This window comes from Nothobranchius furzeri, chromosome 6 (assembly GCF_043380555.1).
Source record: "Nothobranchius furzeri strain GRZ-AD chromosome 6, NfurGRZ-RIMD1, whole genome shotgun sequence".
In the NCBI taxonomy this organism is placed as follows: Eukaryota; Metazoa; Chordata; class Actinopteri; order Cyprinodontiformes; family Nothobranchiidae; genus Nothobranchius; species Nothobranchius furzeri.
The window spans coordinates 36,421,320-36,443,192 of record NC_091746.1 but is presented as its reverse complement, the minus strand read 5'-3'; the positions used below and the strand labels follow the sequence as shown (position 1 = coordinate 36,443,192).

The following is a 21,873-nucleotide window of genomic DNA, read 5'->3' as shown; positions in this document are numbered from 1 at the left end:
CCGGCAAAACATAGAACAGCACCGTTTTCCCCTGAAGGTTACAATCAATAATGCAGCCACACTGCCCTCTGCTGGTCCGTCAGTTTAACGCAGAAATATCTGATCATTTATTTTAAAGAAATTACTGCTGAAACACACACACACACACACACACACACACACACACACACACACACACACACACACACACACACACACACACACACACACACACACACACACACACACACACACACACACACACACACCATTTATTTACAAAAGTAACTATTTTATTATCACGTAACGAGAGAATGTGCCTGGAGTTGCACACAATCTGCCCTTCTGTTCTTTATTTATTAACGTCACCTGTGTGTGTGTGTGTGCGTGCGTGCACGCGCGTGTGTGTCGGGGGGGGGGGGGTACTGTTCTATTCGCGGCACTAAAGCGAGCTCATCTCGGAGAAATGATTTTACAGAAAACAAACTCACATGGACTGCACATCCGAAGGTCAGTAGCCTGTTTGGATCGGTCGCGCGGCATTCGGAGAGCAGATTAAAAAGGGCTGGAAGAGTCTATCATGTGGGATTTGTTATTGAACGAGCTACTTGTCCCGGCTGTAGCGTCTTAGTGGCAGCTGATGCAGAAGGAAAACGGGGCAAGTTGAAGGCGATCCTTCGGTAGCAGGACCTGCATGATCGGCTTATCATACAGTTAGCTTGTTAGCTCAGACCCACAAGACAACTACCACTGTCCTGCTGCAGCAGGACCTGTCATGTAGCTCTGCTAGTCCGCATGCTGTCACAGGATGGACCAGGAAGTCTGAGTCCTGCTGTGAGACAGCATCCTTACAGCCTAGCGTCAGGGGTAGTCTGTTGGGACAACACTGGTCCAGTGTCACTATGTGGAGTATAAACCGTGCATAACAGCATCATCATCATCATCATCATCATCATCATCATCATCATCATCATCATCATCATCTGTCCAAAGCCACAAAGACAACACATTTGCTTAGAATAGAATAATGTATATAATAATCATGTATTAACAATAATCATGGATGTGTGTGTGCTACATTATGAAATTAAGAAAAAAGCCAGTTTTGTAACTTCTTCTAAGTAAAATGGAAGCAGTCTTTTCCTGCAGCTTTTATCACATTTATGTTTATGTTTATGTGCTTAGCAGACGCTTTTACCCAAAGCGACTTTCAATTTTTTTTAATGATGCCTATAACATGCCTATAGGGCATGTTGTGATCTGTGGGGGAAACCGGTGTACCCGGAGAAAACCCACGCATGCATGGGGAGAACACGCAACTCCACGCAGAAAGGTCGCAGCCGAGTTTCGAATCTGCGACCTTCGTGTTGCGAGGCAACAGTGCTAACCACTGCGCCACCATGCAGCCCATTTGACCAAAGGAAAATGTGGAAGTTGTCATTGTCATCATATCTCACACTTGTAATACTTGTGTGAGCAGAAGTTATTTAACTTTTGTTAAATTATGAGCCTTGTATGAGTCTGCAGTGTGGTGCTAGGGTAGGGCTTCCCTTGTGTTGCTACATGGGTTTCCTGGTTTTCCTATTCAGATCTAATGAGTTCCCTTTTTTCTTACTGATTTTAGTGTCAGCTAGTGTCATTAATTTATCATGTTTTCTGATTCTGTCACAGCAAATTCCTTTTATTATGTTAGGTTTTCTAGTGTATATTATACATGGATTCAAGACTATGTCAACTCAATAAGTACCATAATACCACCCTCACTCACCAGTTAACATCCAGGGAGCAGACACAACAGCAAACTGAACTGGTCCAACAACACAGATGCTCTGAAGGGCCAAAGCTGCCTCCACCTCCTGAGGAGGCTGAGGTTCTTCAGAGGAAATATCGTTTTATCGCTCTGTGGTTGGCTCTGTTATCCACTCTGCTGTGGTCTGTTGGGGTGCAGGCAGCTCTGACCGAGACAGGAAGAGACTTAACAAGCTAGTTCACAAAGCTAGCTTGGTTCTGGGCTGCCCATTGGATACAGTTGAGGAGACGTGTGAAAGAAGGATGCTGGGGAAGATGACCTCCATCTTAAAAAAAAACAAACTCCCACCCTCTGCATTCTACTGTGGAGACCATGGACAGCTCCTTCAGAGGCAGACTGAGACATTCTGGATGTAAAACAGAATGCTACCGTAGGTCATTCATCCCTCAGTTTAACTGGTACTGGCATTATCCTGTTACACAATAACATACATGTAATACTCAGTGTAACGTAGTAATTATTGTATGTATTATTTGTGTGCTTTTAAAACTTAATATACTACCCTACACTTTGACCAATGTGATGTGAATTTCCATATAAATGTGGAAATCCAGTCTGATTGGTCTTTGAATGTTTAACCAGAAGATTTAGAATTCTTTGTTTATTCAGGGATTGTACGACACTTCGTATTAATTCAAGAAGAGAGTCAGGTTTATAAAAAGTAAGAATTTATTTTCCATACAATTAAAAACATGACAAGTTAGGGAGTTGGAACAGTATCAGCTTTGTTCTGCAGGAACCGTTTACTGTGTCAGCTGTAGACAGCTATTAGCAGGGTTTTTGACAGCTTGTCAAAAGCTCTGGGTTGAAGAGGTTTCACTTCATACGGCTGTTCTGTAGCTTTCTCTAGAACTGACTCACCGTCAAGTGAGCTCTGTTTTAACATTCTCATTATGATTTCTTGTCCAATTGGAACGTGCCATGTTAAGGGGTGTTAACAAGAAAACCTCAGAACATCACGCCTTCCTTCAGATACAGGATGCTCTGATTTGGGGTAAGGAAATGTCTGCGTCATGACGTTTAACTTAACTTTAATTTATCTGTAATGAACCTTGTGTCTGAGTGTAGATGATGATTGCCTTGTCATATCAAACATTACTGATGATCATATATATACATATATATATATATATATATATATATATATATATATATATATATATATGTATATATGTATGTATATATGTATATATATATATATATATATATATATATATATATATATATATATATATATATATATATATATATATAATCTTTCAATGTAATACATTCATTTCAAACATCAGTAATTGAAGCACAGGGTAATCAACCTTATTGATTTAAGCACAGATTAATCAAGACATTATTATTATTATTATTATTCCATTTCACGAATGATTACCTCATATGAGCTGAAAACAGTCACTCTTATAACAATCCAGTCCGGCCTATATAAGCAGACAGGCTTGGCACAGAAGGACCTTGAGAAGGGAACATGATGTTGAAGTCTTGACAATATGAGTGTAAACATGCAGTGTAGAATCTTTTCCTGTAACATGGAAGATTAACAGAGGCACAGAGGCAGATTCATGTCTGCAGCTGGCCGATGGCATGTAGGTCAGTCTGTAGGTGAAAACCGACCATTTCTGGACATTACATCAGTATGTGTTCAATACTTGTGTAATACCGGAGATATAGTATGTTTGTGTCCCTTACATTATACTGCTTAGTCCTGGAACCCATGTTTATTATTTCTATTCATGGTTTTTAGTAGTCAAAGGTTACAAAACTAGCTTACTGCATGTGTATATTATTTATTTATTTATTAACATATCTTTATAGGTAGGATTAACCTTTTGAGATGAACCATATCATTTTCGAGAGGGTCATCCACAATGTCATGACAGGATAAAGATTAAAGCTTCTTTCTGGAGTATTCCTCTTATCTGATGGCACCATCTAGTGGCTGGCAAGCATATCACACAAAAAGTCTATTCCTCTGTTTGTTCGCAACTTCATGTTTCTGTTTATAAATGTGCTTCTTAGCCGACAAACGGAGCTAAAACACGCTGTTTTACGAGTATTATTCTCATGTCATGTTGTGTTTTCATATTTTTATATTTTAGAGACTTACTTGTTTGTGAAAAGTTCATCAACTCTGCATCAACCGAGGTATTCCTTAAATTTGAAGCAAATAAGTGGTATCCATCCATCCATCCATCCATCCATCCATCCATCCATCCATCCATCCATCCATTTTCATCCGCTTATCCGGAGTCGGGTCACGGGGGCAGTAGCCTAAGGCGAGAGGCCCAGACTTCCCTCTAACCAGCCACTTGGGCCAGCTCCTCCGGGGAAATCCCAAGGCGTTCTCTGGCCAGGTGAGAGACATAGTCCCTCCACCGTGTTCTGGGTCTACCTTTAAGTCTCCTCCCGGTTGGACATGCCCGGAAAACCTCACCAGGGAGGCATCCAGGAGGCATCCTGACCAGATGGCCGAGCCACCTCAACTGGCTCCTCTCGATGTGGAGGAGCAGCGGGTCTACTCCGAGCCCCCCCCCGAATGACCGAGCTTCTCACCCTATCTCTAAGGGAGAGCCCAGCCACTCTTTGGCGAAAACTCATTTTGGCTGCTTGTATCCGCGATCTCGTTCTTTCGGTCACTACCCAAAGCTCGTGACCATAGGTGAGGGTAGGAACGTAGATCGACCGGTAAATCGAGAGCTTCGCCTTCTGACTCAGGTCTCTCTTCACCACGACAGACCAGTACAATGCTCTCGCGTCAGACCTGTGCCACAACCCGTGCACGCGCATTGGGTCCACAGCGCGCGTGTGAACGGGACTCGCGAGCGAAAATATACATGGCAGCGCGCGCGTGAACGGGACTCGCGAGCGGAAATATACATGGCGAGAGGTCATTTGTGCACTGAGAGGGAGCAAACTGTGTCTGTGAGCGCACAAGGATGTGCACAAGTGACAAACCTGCGTGCGCGCGTTGCCAACGAGCACACGGCAGAGGAAAACGTGCGCGCGCGGCAGCCTCTCTGCGCCCTCGGCAGCCTCTGCGCGCTCGGTTCCTAATTCCGCTCGCTCGGCTGTGAGGAGTTTTGGCACTCTGGAGGCGTGGCCTGTGGCAGATCTTCCCTATCCTCTGATTGGTTAGTCTACCCCGCACTTTACACTCTAGCTATCTATATAAAAAAATCTGACGTTCAGCAGTTGCTGGCATAGCTCAGCTGGGAGAGCAGGTGACTCTCACTCTGGAGGATCCAAGTTCGAGTCTGGCCAAGTAACATAGAGTTGATGTCATATTATTCTTTCCTAATTCCTGTGATATTATTTTACAGTTGTGACCGTTCAACTGTCATTAAACGTCCGAATGTTTGCTGGGCAGTGTTTTAAAAAGTGCACATAAGCTAGATGGTTTTAACCAGGTAAAAATAGACTTGTGGGTGTAGGTATGTTCAAGTTTAAAAAGTTCTTGCCTCATTAATGTATTGTTTATTTTTTTCAGCATTTAATTGACAAATTATCCTTTCAAATAATTAATTGATGAGTTACATAATTGTCCATTTAGAATTGTTGAATGGACTGAGTCAAGTTTGGTGCACTTTATATATTTCAAAACATGTTTTTTTTATTATGCATATAAATAATTTTAATGTTAATTTATTGAAATATTTCTATTTTTTCATTACCTCACCCTTGTTTTGACAAAAACAAGACCTTGCTGGATAATATCACGGAGAAACTATTTGTTCACAGTACTTGGCTCAGTGAGGATCTGTATACCAAAGGAGGAGATGCTCAGAAATCTGTCTGCAGATTGTTACAACCCAGACTGGAAGTGGTGGGCTGTAATAAGAAAGGAGACCAAACAGAGGAGTGGGGGTTCAACAACTGATTTATTTAACCAAAGTAAGGATTTACTAAAGCAGATCAGTGCAGTCAAGAATTACTGGTGTTTGGGTAGTCCTGAACGTGTTGTGATGCCCCCACCGTCTCATTGGGTTTTCATTTGTGTTTAATTGTGTTTTTCTTCTGTTGTAGGCAGCTCGTTAAGCAGCCTTGGAGGCACCTGGGCTCAGGGTATGGTGCTGCCTACAAAGCCTACTGTTTTTCTGCTTTCACTGGGTCTCTCCTGTGTGGTGGAGAGTCCTCACTGGCCATTTTCTGTTCACTAACTTGCTTTAGTAAATCCTTACTTTTGTTAAATAAATCAGTTGTTGAACCCCCACTCCTCTGTTTGGTCTCCTTTCTTATTACAGCCCACCACTTCCAGTCTGGGTTGTAACTATCTGCAGACAGATTTCTGAGTATCTCCTCCTTTACACAGATCCTCACTGAGCCATGAACTGTGAACAAATAGTTTCTCCATGATATTATCCAGCAAGGTTCCGTTTTTGTCAAAACAAGGGTGAGGTAATGAAAAAATAGAAATATTTCATTAAATTAACATTTAAATTATTTATATGCATCATTAAAAAAAACATGTTTTGAAATATATAAAGTGCACCAAACTTGACTCAGTCCATTCAACAATTCTAAATGGACAATTATGTAACTCATCAATTAATTATTTGAAAGGATAATTTGTCAATTAAATACTGAAAAAAATAAACAATACATTAATGAGGCAAGAACTTCTCTCTCTCTCTCTCTCTCTCTCTCTCTCTCTCTCTCTCTCTCTCTCTCTCTCTTCTCTCTCTCTCTCTCTCTCTCTCTCTGGAAGCCCCACTCTAAGGGAGTTTGCAGTGTATTAGTGAGTCATATATTGTACAACCACAGTCATAAAGTTTTCAATCAGTAGTTTTATTTCAGTATGTATTTTTCCAGTATCACAAAAAATGTAATTTTATATGGTTAAAACCATCTAGCTTATGTGCACTTTTTAAAACACTGCCCAGCAAACATTCGGACGTTTAATGACAGTTGAACGGTCACAACTGTAAAATACCTGAAATTAAGAAAAATTAACATGACAGCTACTGCATTTTCCTTGCCCGGACTTCAACCTGGATCCTCCGGGGCGAGAGTCACCCACTCTCCCAGCTGAGCTATGCCAGCAACTACTGAATGTCAGACTTTTTTATATAGATAGAGGGTAAAGTGCGGGGTAAACTAACCAATCAGAGGACAGAGAAGATCTGCCACAGGCCACGCCTCCAGAGTGCCAAAAGCCCTTACAGCCGAGCGAGCAGGAGTCAGAAACCGAGCGCGCAGAGAGGCTGCAGAGCGCGCACAGAGGCTGCCGCGCGCGCACGTTTTCCTCTGCCGTGTGCTCGTTGACAACGCGCGCACGCAGGTTTGTCACTTGTGCACATCCTTGTGCGCTCACAGACACAGTTTGCTCCCTCTCAGTGCACAAATGACCTCTCGCCATGTATATTTCCGCTCGCGAGTCCCGTTCACACGCGCGCTGCCATGTATATTTGCGCTCGCGAGTCCCGTTCACACGCGCGCTGTGGACCCAATGCGCGTGCACGGGTTGTGGCACGCTTTAAACGCCATACAATGCCCGCATCACTGCAGGCGCAGCACCAATCCGCCTATCTATCTCACGCTCCAGTTTTCCCTCACTCGTGAACAAGACCCTGAGATACTTAATCTCCTCCACTTGGGGCAGGACCTCATCCCTGACCCGGAGTAGGCATTCTACCCTTTTCCGAATCAAGACAATGGTCTCAGATTTAGAGGAGCTGATTCTCATCCCAGCTGCTTCACACTCGGCTGCAAACCGCTCCAGTGAAAGCTGAAGATCACGTTCTGATGAAGCCAACAGGACCACATCATCTGCAAAAAGTAGAGACCTGATCCTCAGGCCACCAAAACGGATGCCCTCCACACCTTGGCTGCGCCTAGAAATCCTGCCCATAAAGGTTATGAACAGAATCGGTGACAAAGGGCAGCTTTGGCGGAGTCCAACTCTCACTGGGAACGAGCCCGACTTACTGCCGGCAATATGGACCAAGCTCTGACACCGGTCATGCAGGGACCTAACAGCCCGTATCAGAGGGCCTGGTACAAATTCCCAAGCAGAATTCCCTCTGGAATCCCACAGGCCAAAAAGACCTCTTTCTTCAGCTTGACAGCATCCCTAACTGCTGGTGTCCACCAGCGGGTTCGGGGGTTGCCACCACGACAGGCACTGATGATCCTGCGACCACAGCTCCGGTCGGCCGCCTCAACAATGGAGGCACGGAACAGGGTCCATTCAGACTCAATGTCCCCCGCCTCCCCCGGAACATTTTGGAAGTTCTGTCGGAGGAGGGAATTGAAGCTCCTTCTGACAGGATACTCTGCCAAACGTTCCCAGCAGACCCTCGCGATACGTTTGGGCCTGCCTGGTCTGACCGGCATCCTCCCCCACCATCTGAGCCAACTCACCACCAGGTAGTGGTCAGCTGACAGCTCCGCCCCTCTCTTCACCCAAGTGTCCAAGACATGCGGCCGCAGGTCAGATGAAACAACAACAAAGTCGATCATCGAGCTGCGGCCCAAGGTATCCTGGTGCCAAGAGCACATATAGACACCTTTATGTCTGAACAACACATTCTCACACCCAAGGCATCAAAATATGATGCATGTGACCAAGCGTCAATATATGACGATTCGGAACGCCCCAGTGCGTCAGGAGACGACGATCAGGGACAAACAGCTGACGCACCGTCCCAGAGTGTCGGTATCCGACGCCGATGGTGAGACGGACATTAGAACTACTTGTGAACTATTTAACCTTCCCCTCACCCCAATCCTAACCTTGAGGTCACAGTTTATGGACCTGAAGGTTAGGATTGGGGTGAGGAGAAGGTTAAATAGTCAAATAATGTCTGTGTGACCGCGCGCGTCAAACAGTGGTGCCAGCGGAGCCACGTGACCCAGCGTTTCCCTGTTCATCGTCTCTTGACGCGCTGGGGTGTCCCAAACCATCATATATTGACGCTTGGTCACACGCGTCATATTTTGATGCCTTGGGTGTGAGAATGTGTTGGTCTGAACATGGTGTTCATTATGGACAATCCATGACTGTCACAGAAGTCCAATAACAAAACACCACTCGAATTCAGATCGGGGGCCTTTCCTCCCAACCACACCTCTCCAGGTCTCACTGTCGTTGCCCACGTGAGCATTAAAGTCCCCCAGCAGAATGAGGGAGTCACCGGAAGGAGCGCTTTCCAGCACCCCCTCCAAGATCTCCAAAAAGGGTAGGTAGTCCGAACTGTTGTTTGGTGCATAAGCACAGACCCCAGTCAGAACCTGTCCCCCCACACGTAGGCGGAGGGAGGCTGCCCTCTCATTCACTGGGGTAAACCCCAACGTACAGGCACCAAGATGGGGGGCAACTAGTATGCCCACCCCTGCTGGGCGCCTCTCAGTGGGAGCCCGGCCGGGCTCCATGGGTGAAAGCCCGGCCACCAGGCGCTTGCCAACGTGCCCCACCTCCAGGTCTGCCTCCAGAGGGGGGCCCTGGTGACTCACATCCGGGCGAGGGAACACGGATTCCATTTATATAATTCATCATAAGATGTCTTCGGGCTGCTCTTTGTCTGATCCCTCACCTAGAACCTGTTTGCTACGGGTGACCCTACCAGAGGCAGAAAGCCTCAGATAACTTAGCTCCTAGGATCAATGAGGCACTCAAACCCCTCCACCACGGTAAGGTGGAAGCCCAGGGAGAGGGTAGTCTAACACTATTGGTTAGTTCTAGCCGGTGCTCAGTTTCCCATTGCACGGAGCTCTGTGGGGCAGGGGGCGTGCTTAGCAAAAAAAAAAAAAAAAAAAAAAAAGAAGACGTATTGCTTACATTTAATCACAGTACATGATGAGATGATCACTTTTACGGATTTCTGAAAAATCATACATCATTTCTGAAAGGGGAAAACTCCGGAAAGCAGCTTTAAGACAGCAGAGCAACAATCAAATCAAAGGGAAAAACAACACAGCAACAGACACATCACACATACACACCGGCTCACAATGCTCAACCCCACCCGCCACAGCACAAACCCTACAACAGAAAAGATAGAAAACAACCACATGACTTTTATACAACATGCAAACATTATTTGTAACGTATGCAACTGTTCCGAAGGTGATCAGCCAGTGCCCTTTGGAACATATTAATTTATGAAATTGAGTGGATAGATAAGGGGAGATTATTCCAGTCATACGGCACTTTGTAACAGAAGGCATATTCCCCAACCTGTCTTTTGGCTCGGGGAACAACAAAAAAGAGCTGGTCATTGTGTTATAGACTATATAGTGAGTGGTAATGCACAAGATATAGCTTGTCTGGATAGTTAAAGTAGTAACTTTTAAAAATAAACAAAAACCAATGAAACTGTGTCCTAGCAGAAGGTGCAAACCAGGATAACTGTCTGTACATCATACAACAACGTGTCCTAAAAGGACAACGAAAAACAAAACAACAGAAACTGTTATAAACCACATCTATAGAGTGCAGACAGGTGGCAGTGGTGTTCTGGTAAATAATGTCAGCATAGTGCAGTAGTGAGTAGGCAGGAGCAGCTGTGTGGCTATCCTCTTTCTAATGTATAATTAAAACAGTTAATAGATTGATAGAGTATTTTAGGACATGAACTGAGCTTATTTGTAGTTACTTGCGCATGAGTTTTAAAAGATAAGTTAGATTCCAGCCAAACACCAAGGTATTTAAAAGTCTCAGCAGAGTCCAAAGGAGATGAGTTAAGAAAGTGAAGATTAAGTTTGAGTTTTGTTTCACCCCAATCTGAGACTTTCCTATGAAACAGTAAAGAGCAGGGTTTTAATTTATTAAAAAGTTTCTTGGCTAAAAGCTAGTGCTGAACAGAGTTGAAAGCATGTTGTAAAACACAATACATACATATACCGTTGTTTTTATTTTTCTTCAAATTATTCTCTTAAGTGTTGGTGCTGCTGTAACAACTGAATTTTCCCGCTGTGGGATCAATAAAGTCTATTCTATTCTATTCTATTCTAATAGCTGACCTTGTTAGAAGGCTTAGGAGGGAGTGTAACTTGGTCATGATGATCTTGGTCTGGAACTGAAAGGCCTCCAGGATCTCTAAAGGGCAAATCACCCCCTGCCAGATTCTTACTCAACTCCTACTTCCTGTTTGAAAAATGCAACAAATGCTGTTGCCTAGCAGACCGAGAGGGCGGAGCCTCTAACAAATACACACACTCACGACATTGTGACATCATAATGTACCATCTAACATCATAGTGTACCTCTTAGCCAATAGCGATGGCAGATTTCAATTCAAATGCAGTGCTGAGTTTTTTGCCTGACGACGGTGCATCGCTGACAGTTTTAGACTGAATATCTAAATTTTATCTAAGATGCACTAAAGTGCCGAATTATTGACTGCATTTGTCTACAGCACATTTGGACACTCATTTATATAGTTTATCAGCAAAAAAAAATGGTGATTTGGAGTGACTTACTCTTTAACAAGGCAATTTTTTCCTCTTTTAAAGAAGAACCTTTGATCCTTATTCAGCACAGATGTTGCTGCACCCTACCAACATTTTGGTCATAGCACTCCATGTGCACTTTGACTGCCTGCATCATACTTTCTGCTATCATGTGCTGGACTGTCTCTGTGGCTGTTAGGGAATGTATCAATTACCCAATACCCGCAGTCGAAGAGAAAAGGAGACAATAAGCAGACAAGTCTCCAAATTGCAATGGGGGGCAGGAGCTCACAGACAACTGCCCAGAGCCTCTGCTCTCAGAGTTTATGAACACAAGAACAAGAGATAAGAAAAGACAGTCTGTGAGAGAGACAGTGTGTGTGTCTGAGTGTGAGAGTGCTTTCAGGATTAATGATCAAGAAATAATGGAACATAAATTTCCATAACATAATCCCTCCTGTTTATCCGAATAGGATAATCAAACAAAAAGGAAACAACAAAACAAAGAACAAATAAGTAAAATAATAAAGAACAAATAAAATAATAAGACAATGAGACAACACAACTGGCAATAACATCAAACAGCAGTTTACACAGATATAAGTGAGATAATGAAAATCAGTTGAATCAACACCATCATAAACATAAGAAGAGCTATTTCATACATATTGATGTGAATTTGCTGTGATGCAACACTTCTACAATTTATGGCAGTTCCTGTAAAGAGAGTGGGAAAGGTTGGGAAAACCATGCAATATACCGAAAAAATCAGTAGTTTATTGAAACATCAAATGAATTTAAAGCTACAGGTTGCACACGACTATTTCTGTGAATGAGGAAATAATGAACATGTAATATTAATTTATGCAGCTCTAACTATGGCAGATGCTGAGGCAAACCAGGCGTTCTTCATCAAAGGGCTTGTCCGTGGACTGAGAGTCCCAGTTGAAGAATAGTTTGGAAGGTTAGAGTCCTCATCCATTGAACAGGACGGTTTCAGTCTTAAGTTGATGAGTTCCTTGAAGTCCAGGTCTGGAATGCAAGAATAGAGTTCAGGATGTGAAGCGCACAGTTCAACTTCTCAAGAGGGAGACATCAGGGTCCTTCCATGGTGTATTGAGGTGGTTGTCCAGCTGTTAGGGAGCTGATCTTGTCCCAAAAAGTCCTTCTGATCCTTAAACTGTGAAACCAGGTTGGAGATTGGGTGCAGGTGATTGAAGCAGTTATCATTTTCCAGCATCTCTTCTTCGCTGTGTCCTGTCGTAGTTGCGTCCAGGGGGTCTTCAACCCAGGTGGGTGCAGGTTACGTTGTCATGTAGGTGTGTGGCCAGGGAGGAGCCCCAATACATCGTTCCAGATTCATTTCCAGTATTCCCGTCAGATGCTGCTGTCCCAGTCGTTCCATCAGGTGCTGAGAGGCGGCCCAAGTGCAGGGCCATGAACGTGAGCACCAACATCAACAATGTGGTGAAACCAGCAAGCTTGAAGCAGATTTTCATCCGCATGTCTCCCAGTGACGTCAAGAACCTCACACCGACCTCCCAGCGAAAGCTCAGTGCTGGAGGAGATTCAGGTTGTCGACAGTACTCCGGCGTTGGCTCTTGGCGCCGCCAGGTGAACTCGGGACCCCGGCTTTCGAAGGACCAAATTATGTTAGAGAATTTATCAATTACCCAATACCTGCAGTCGAAGAGAAAAGGAGACAATAAGCAGACAAGTCACGAAATTGCAATGATAGGCAGGAGCTCACAGGCAACTGCCCAGAGCCTCTGCTCTCAGAGTTTATTTATACAGGTACAAGAACAAGAGATAAGAAAAGAGTCTGTGAGAGAGACAGTGTGTGTGTGTGTGTGTGTGTGTGTGTGTGTGTGTGTGCATGTGTGTGTGTGTGTGTGTGTGTGTGTGTGTGTGTGTGTGTGTGTGTGTGTGTGTGTGTGTCTGAGTGTGAGAATGCTTTCAGGATTAATGATCAAAAAATAATGGAACATAAAATTTCCATAACAGTGGTACTTTTGCAGAATCTTTAGTAGTATGCTGACTGGTAGTACTCTTGTGCTGCATTCATCAGTGCTTAAGTTTTCAATCTAGACTGGTGGGATTTGCGGGTATCACATTGGTTTCTGCAGACTGCCTGAGACATCTAGTAGTACATCTCTGTAGGTTTCTTACTGCAGCCAATGGTCTCCTGTATGACGAGTCTGTGTGTGCAAAATCCTGGCAATCATCTTTTCCAGGCAAAGCTTCACACTTATCAGTGGTTGGCATGAAAGAGGAAATGTGTGAAACTTCATTTGTATCTGTTTGGAGACACTTAGTGGGCATGTAAATAAATATATCTCTCTGAGCGCTCCTTTTCTGTGGCCGTCTCCAAGTTTAGGTCCTCCAACACCTCTCTTACCCATGGTGTCCCACAAGGTTCTGTGCTGGGGCCTCTACTCTTCCTCCTCTATCTGCTTCCTCTTCAGCACATCCTGAGCTCCTTCAAAGGAATCTTCTACCATATTTATGCAGATGACATCCAACTGTACATCTCCTTTAAGCCCCATGAAATGTCTAAGCTGCAGCTGTTACACACCTGCTTAGACTCTATCAAAACCTGGATGGCTGGGAGCTTTCTTCAGCTGAATGAAGATAAGACTGAGATCCTCATCTGTGCCCCAGACAAGCTGGTTCCCAAAGTCAGAGACTCTCTTGGTCAGCTTGCTTCTCACACCAAACCTTCCGTCAGGAATCTTGGCGTGACCTTTGACCCAGCTCTCACCCTGGATTCTCATATCAGTTCTCTTGTTCGCTCTTCCTTCTTCCATCTCAGGAACATTGCTAAGCTGAGTCCCATTCTGTCTCACTCTGAACTTGAGACAGTTGTCCACACCTTCATCTCCTCACGCTTAGACTACTGTAACTCTCTTTTCACGTGTCTGAGCAGAACCTCCCTGAACCGTCTACAGGTGGTTCAGAATGCCTGTGCTCGGCTTCTGACCAAGTCCTCCAAATACACCCACATCACCCCGCTTCTCCTCCAGCTTCACTGGCTGCCAGTCAACTTCAGGGTTCATTTCAAGATCCTGGTTCTGGTCTATAGGGCTTTACATGGACAAGCACCATCTTACATTGGTGATCTTCTTAGTCCCTACACCCCCAGCAGGTCCCTGAGGTCCAGTGATCAAAGCCTACTGGTTGTGCAACACCAGGCTAAAGACCAAAGGAGACAGATCATTTGCTGCTGTGGCCCCCAGACTCTGGAACTCTCTCCCCCTGAGCCTGAGATCAGTGGACTCCTTCAAAAAGCAGCTGAAGACTCACTTGTTCAAGCTGGCTTTTGTATGACCTTCTTCACCACTCTCTCTTTATTCTGCTCTCCCCACCTATTCCACCTTCCTCAGGATCCACTGATTACCCTCTTTCCTATTCACTCTCTCTCTTAACATTTTTTCTTTTAAATCGCAATTGCTTATTCTTGCTCATTTTAACTATATTTTTAAACATTTTCGTAGTGCTTTTTTATATTTTTACAATTTTTATATTTTTTGTTTTTGTGAAGCGCCTCGTGATTTTTATCTTGAGAGGCGCTATAGAAATGATATTTTCTTCTTCTTCTTCTTCTTCTTCTTCTTCTTCTTCTTCTTCTTCTTCTTCTTCATGCTGAGAAAGTCTTAATGTGTGAAGATAATTATTGGTTACAGCAGAGACACATGATGAACAATTAATACGTCCATGTCAGAATGAGCTGCATAAAAGTCCCAAGTAAAATCAAGGTCCAGGAACTGGAGACCATGGCCCGGATCGTGAACATCCAGTATATGACCAACGATGTAGGTAGGAGGACTTGAGACAAATGTGATGTGAGAGACTTGGAAAGTGATGAATCTTCTGACAGCAGAGGCAGTAATTCTAATGCTACTTCAAAGGGAGGTGAGTCAGTGGCTGAAGAGGTGGAGGTGTTATGGATGTGTTCAGTCCAGTCCAAGAGTTGACTCAAGCAGGTGGGATTGGGAAAAAACTTGATTCAATTTTTTAAATCTTGTTCTAAAAAGGTACCTCTAAAAAGTGAGGACCCCAAAAATGTCCTGAATTTGAAAAATGACCTCACTCTGTTGGGTAAAACCTCATGACGGTCCTCATTAGGTAGTAAGTACAAGTACAAGAACACACACACACACACACACACACACGTAACATGTTCCTATCACTGTTATATTTCTTTACAAACACTCATAAATACACATAGCCATTCTTGAATTTCACTGTAGATGTAAAATACCCACAGAGCAATCATTGGATGAACCTTTTTTTAACTGATGTGTGTGCTCAGAAAGAAAATAGTTAATTCTTTTTTTTTTCTGGCTATAAAGCATGAAACAGATGGTGTATGGTTAGTTTTCTGTAGGTAATGTTGGTAACAGGCCACAAGGTGGCGCAGCATCACATTTGGGCAAATGTAATCTAATTAGGACAGTTGTGTTTTAAGTCCTCCAGCTGTGCAAAGAAAGTTATCAAGTACTATTCTTATGTGAAGAACAACAATTCTACCTGTTGTTCTTTCCTCAAACTGAACAGGATATTACCAATAGATATGATACAATTCTGGTTGGACCAGTTGTCCAGTTTTACTTAATTTTACATTCTAGATGACCATTTCTACGGAAGTACAGTGGCACTGACAGAATGTTTATACTTTTAGTTTCGATATAGATGGACTTACTTAGAACCACAGAGGAAGTCAAAACGTTTACTTCCTTTAGTCTGAAGACATGTGAGCTGCTTGACATGGTTGCAGTAGGGTAACACTAAAACGACCACAAGGTCGGATGACAGTGAGTTTTTTCCATTTCTCAGTTCAATGGCGCCAGATGAACCTGAGGTGTGTTATGGCTAAAAGCAGCAAAAATCTGCGTGTAGGCTCTTAACTTGAAAAGGTCACAGGATTGCACAATCTTCCTGTGATTTTACCAACCATGGCTCTGCTCTTCACTTTAGTCCTTAAACAGCTCTTGGCTTGAATGCAAGTTCCTCTTTTCACAAAGAGAGTCTGGTCCGGACATGGAGACCATGCATCAATTTAACTCTTAATTAGTCAGGTCAAAATTACTGAAGGAGCAATGAATGATGGGTGATGACTCTCAGAGGTGATGCAGAGAAAGACAAAATGGAAATCTGCAACACAACACATCAGTATATTCATTAGGCAGTAACATTTTCTTAGTTTTAGTGTCTGAATGTGTTGTTCCTGTTGGTTTTTATAATCATGTTCCTTCAAAACTGTAGAAATTTTAAAATCTTATATTAAAAATGTATGAGAATAGAACTATAATAGGCTTAATTCTACAATAGACTCACAATCATTGTGTTGATTTAGAGTTTAAAATGTGTGACACACTAATTTAATTTAGTATATTTAAATCTCACAAATTATTTCACAATTGACCACAAGGTTAAGACTAAAACTAACACCCGGTTGAACTCCCCTGTGAGCATAATTAACTTCCTTTTGTGTTAGTTTATTATTATAGATTTTATTTTTACATAATGCAGTTTAAAAGTTTGATATTTTAGTTAATTCTACAAAATGTAACCTGTAACACTCTAAACCTAATAATAACTATACATTTGCTTTAAACCAGATGTTTTCCATATTCTCTCTGGTGCATCGCTAACATACTGGTCAGCATGTTGATTTAAAAAAAAAGGAAGTAAAAGAGTCAAAATTTCAAGGAAGTAGTTGAAATGAGGAAGTTTTAGAACTCTTGCACACGAAGCACAGATACTGAAGGTCCCACTGCTCCTGCTGGAAGCACAACCAGGATCACACGTGAGTTCTTTACTGCTTTTCTTCTGTTTAAGCTGCACGTTAGCTGACCTTAGAACCTGGTTTCATGCCTTTTATCATTAAAATGAGCTGAAGGACAAAAAGTTCCATCTTACTGTGAGGCCGCCTCACCTCTGTAACACAGTAAGTGTGGAGTATCGTCTTGTTGCTGCTTTAAATTTCTGTCAGCAGCGCCTGACTTACTTTTATGAAGAAATCAAAGATTTTTCCACGCTTGTTTTATTCCACTGCTGCTGTTGTTTTTTCTAGATTTAAAGTTGCTGTTTAAATGAGGAAAGATCAGAAAATAAAACCACTGTATGTGTTCCACAAGCGTTTTATGATTTGTTTTACTTTAGAAAAATAGAAGAACTTAAAGTGGTTAAGCAGATTGGACAGTCATGGTAAACAATGCAGAAAATTTATTAAATAAATTAGGAAATTATTCAAAAGCTGTTTCTTTTCCTTATTTACATTTTGAAAACACTTTACAATAAGGGTCCTTTTATTAGCATTACTGAGCACGTTATTAAACATTAATAAACAAAGGGCTCCTTTATTAACGTTACTGTTATTGTTAACTATTAATTGTCCTGAAGTTTAGGACAAAGGGCCGGGGATGTCTGCTTAGTGACGCATTACATAATATGGTTAAGAAGTTATCAATACTTTATTTAATAGTTTAATGCTTAATAATGCACTAAATAACATTAATAAAGGGACCCTTGCATACATTTATATCAGTTATTTTCACTCTAACCAACTCAGATGGTTTTATTCAATTTTTGTTTTATTCTACAAGGAGATTTTATTTATGGGTTAATTGCACCCTCCCCCGCTACATGTTATTTTTAGAGATCTGTCTCTTTAGAGTCATACTCTTAACTTTCCTTCCTTATTTAAAATTATATCATAGATTTTTTTAATACTGGTTTTGTTTTATAATAGAAACATAATTATTAATGCCAATAGTTGTCTCTAGTTTTTTTAGAATAATTATAGCAATAAGTATTCATGATTTGCTTAAAACAAATGACTTATTCAGTATTAAAGTCCAAATAAAGCAGAGTAATTGTCATGATTTTAGTTTTTATTTAAATAAAACGGAAACACTTGCAGAGGCTTTTTCTTAGTAACTATCAAGTTCAGCCCTGAGTGGTTGTAGTTTCGGGTCAGAGTGGTCTGATTTATTCTAACTATATAATACAGTCCAACTGGGTCCGGATTCTGAGCAGGACTGCCTGAAACCATAGACATTCTCTGTGAGTTTCTTGCCTCCTCATTACAGAAATTAATTTAGATTTATCTCACACAGGAAGTTAACCATGCCCATGAACACCCTTCATAGTGTCTACTATTCATTAAAGAGCAAGTCACCCCCTACAAGAGACTTACTTCACTCCCACTTGAGCCCCCTTCAGACAGGCCATGAAAAACGGAAATGTTCCGGACTCTGTCCGTAAGACCTTTGTGTCTGAATCCAAACATCCGGATAACGTTTTCCGTAGTTTAACCGGACAACGCCCCTAGTAACAGGTCCGGACTTGTTACGGACAAGGTGGCTGCTTCAGACTGGTGAGGTCGAGTTCCGGACAGGGAGGAGGGGGAGAAGGAGGGGACCGGGGGACGCTGTGCGCACCTAGATTGCCCGCTCCTGTAGCATGCGGCGAACCATGGCAGCTCGCCTCCTACGGTACCGTCTAGACGCGCGAAGGAGCGCTTCACACCGCTTCAGTGATTCCTTTAACCATTGAGCTTCATCATCCAGGTCATCTTCGTGTCACGGTTTGCCTCTGCAGTAACCCATTTGCAGGAATAAAGATCCTTTATCCAGAGTTCAAAAAAGATTTAATAAACAAAACCTCCTCCACTGACTGTGGGAACCAAAAACCAAAACCAAACTCAATCCATACAAGTACAACTCAGCAAAGACAACTCCACACTGATGACTGGCAGCAGTGGCCTGAAATAGGGTGAGGGCAATCAAGATGATGTGGTTCAGCTGCAGCACTCCAGGAGGTTCACAGGGAAGGGGAGGATTCCTGAGAGGAGCTGCAGCTGACCTGAACAAAAAACAACAGAGAAAAAGTTAAACACAAACACAAAAAGGGGCGAATCATAACATAACCCCCCTCACAAAGTCCGGCTCCCAGACGGACGTCTCGGCTGGGTGGGGTGTTCCCGGTGAAACTGATCGATCAGATCACGGCTGAAGATGTGGCGTTCTGGGACCCATTGCCTGTCCGCCGGGCCGTAACCCACCCAGTCCACGAGGTATTGGACGCCCCTGCCCACTCTCCTCGAGGCCAAGAGCTTATTCACGCTGTAGACAGGACCGCCATCCACAATGCGGGGAGCTGGAGGGACCGCAGGTGGCGTCTGCAGGGGACAGAGTCTCTCAGGCTTCAGCTTGCTCACATGGAACACAGGGTGGACTCTCAGTGCCCGAGGGAGCTCCAACCTGACGGCTACTGGGTTGATGACCTTGGTGATGGGGAAGGGTCCGATGAATCGGGGCCGCATCTTCCTGGCACCCCCCTTCAGTGGCAGATCAGCCGAAGAGAGCCAAACCCTGTCACCCACCTTGTACTCCGGAGCAGCAGACCTCCGGCGGTTAGCCACGGAGGTGAACCGTTCCTGGTTCCGAACCAGTCGGGAACGGTACTCAGTCCATGTACGACGGCAGCACCTCACAAATGCTGCAGGACCGGAGGTGGAAGCCGACCTCTCCTGATGGGGGAAGAGAGGCGGTTGGTACCCGTAGGCAGCCTGGAAGGGGGAGAAGCCAGTAGAATTAACCAGGGTGTTGTGCGAATACTCAGCCCAGGGGAGTTGAGAGGACCAAGTCTGGGGGTTCTTCAGGCACATAGCACGCAGGGTGGTCTCCAGATCCTGGTTAAAGCGCTCTACTTGACCATTTGTCTGAGGGTGGAAACCAGAGCTCAGACTGACCGTTATTCCAAGGAGTCTGCAGAACTCCTTCCAAAAAGCTGCAACAAACTGGGGTCCTCGATCCGAGGTGATGTTCTCCGGAAGTCCGTGCAGCCGAAAAACATGCCGCACCACCACCTCCGCCAGTTGCTGAGCCGATGGCAATCTCTGCAGGGGTATCGCATGCACCATCTTTGAGAACCTGTCCACTACAGTCAGGATCACAGTCTTACCCTTAGAGTTGGGTAGTCCAGTGATGAAGTCCATTGCAATGTGGGACCAAGGTCTGGAGGGAACAGGTAGAGGTTGCAGGAGTCCAGCCGGAGGAGTTCTGGGTGACTTGACGCTGGCACACACTGGGCAAGAGGAGACAAAAGCTCGAACGTCAGAAGACACCGTAGGCCACCAGAACCGCTGCGCTACCAGGAAGGCAGTCCTGGTTACCCCAGGATGGCAGGCCAGGCGTGATGAATGCCCCCATTTCAACACCGCCGGGCGAAAACCTGGGGGAACAAACAAACAGTGCGGGGGGCATCCAGACGGAATGGTAGTGGGGTCTCGGACTGCAGCATTAATCCTGCGCTCCAAGGACCAACGAGAGACCCCAAGGACCAAGTTGGGCGGCACGATGAACGTGGACTCCGACTCCACAGCCTCACCCTCCTGCTGGTACTGGCGGGACAGGGCATCAGGTTTAATGTTCTTACTGCCCGGACGGAAGGAGAGGTTGAAGTTAAACCTGTCAAAAAACAGAGCCCACTGTGCTTGGCGGGGGTTAAGGCGCTTGGCAGTCCGTACATACTCCAAGTTCTTATGGTCGGTCCACACCAAAAACGGCTGCTCAGCACCCTCCAACCAGTGGCGCCATTCTTCGAGTGCTAGCTTAACAGCTAGCAACTCTCTGTTCCCTATGTCGTAATTTCTCTCTGCAGGAGTGAGCTTGCAGGAGAAATATGCGCAGGGATGTACTTTATTATCAGACGCTCTCTGTGACAGCACAGCACCCACCCCTGACTCAGACGCATCAACCTCCACAATGAATTGCTTGGAGGTGTCAGGCTGGGTCAGGATAGGGGCCGCAGAGAACCGTCTTTTGAGCTCGGCAAAGGCCATGTCGGCAGCAGTGTCCCAGACAAAACGTACCTTAGCCGAGGTGAGTCTGTGGAGGGGTGCAGCCACGCCACTGAAACCTCTGATGAAGCGCCTGTAGAAGTTGGCGAACCCCAGGAAGCGTTGAAGCTGCTTCCGACCAGTAGGTGTAGGCCACTCGAGAACCGCTTTGACCTTGTCACAGTCCATCTGTACCTCTCCAGGCGTGATCACATGCCCCAAGAACTTAGTCTTGGTGGTGTGAAACTCACACTTTTCAGCCTTACAGAAGAGCTGGTTCTCAAGTAGGCGCTGCAGAACGGCCCTGACGTGCTGCACATGTGTTTTACGGTCTGGGGAGAAAATTAAAATGTCATCCAGATAGACGTACACAAATCTGTTAATCATGTCCTTCAACACATCATTAATAAAACACTGAAACACAGCTGGTGCGTTTGTCAGTCCAAAAGGCATCACCAGGTATTCAAAATGGCCGCACGGGGTGTTGAAAGCAGTTTTCCACTCATCCCCCTCCCGTATGCGCACCAGATGATAAGCGTTCCGTAGATCCAGCTTAGTGAACACCCGAGCCCCTCTAATCTGGTCAAAGGCAGACTGCAAGAGAGGCAGGGGGTAAGTGTTACGAACCGTGACGCTATTCAGACCCCTGTAGTCAATACACGGCCGTAAACCCCCATCCTTCTTGCCCACAAAGAAAAACCCTGCCCCCGCAGGTGATGAGGATGGCCGAATAATGCCTGCCTGTAAGCCCTCCTGAATGTATTCCTCCATGGCTGTTGTCTCAGGGATGGACAGAGGATAGAGACGGCCTTTAGGAGGTTGAGCACCAGGAAGGAGG

The 21,873-nt window shown here is 44.4% G+C and overlaps 1 protein-coding gene across 3 annotated transcripts in view; it reads left to right on the top strand.

Moving 5' to 3' along the window:
• The first annotated feature begins 383 nt into the window (after nucleotides 1-383).
• Nucleotides 384-21,873, top strand: part of syk (spleen tyrosine kinase) — a 63,606-nt gene continuing 42,116 nt past the window's right edge. The window contains exon 1 of one of the 3 annotated variants that reach the window (XM_070552164.1): nucleotides 384-489. In XM_070552164.1, coding sequence (XP_070408265.1) covers nucleotides 446-489 — 44 coding nt within the window. In that variant the 5' untranslated portion in view covers nucleotides 384-445. Of the gene's footprint in view, nucleotides 490-2,763; nucleotides 2,784-16,883; nucleotides 16,998-21,873 lie in introns of those variants that run through there. The other 2 variants (XM_070552168.1, XM_070552165.1) reach the window with 2 other exon arrangements.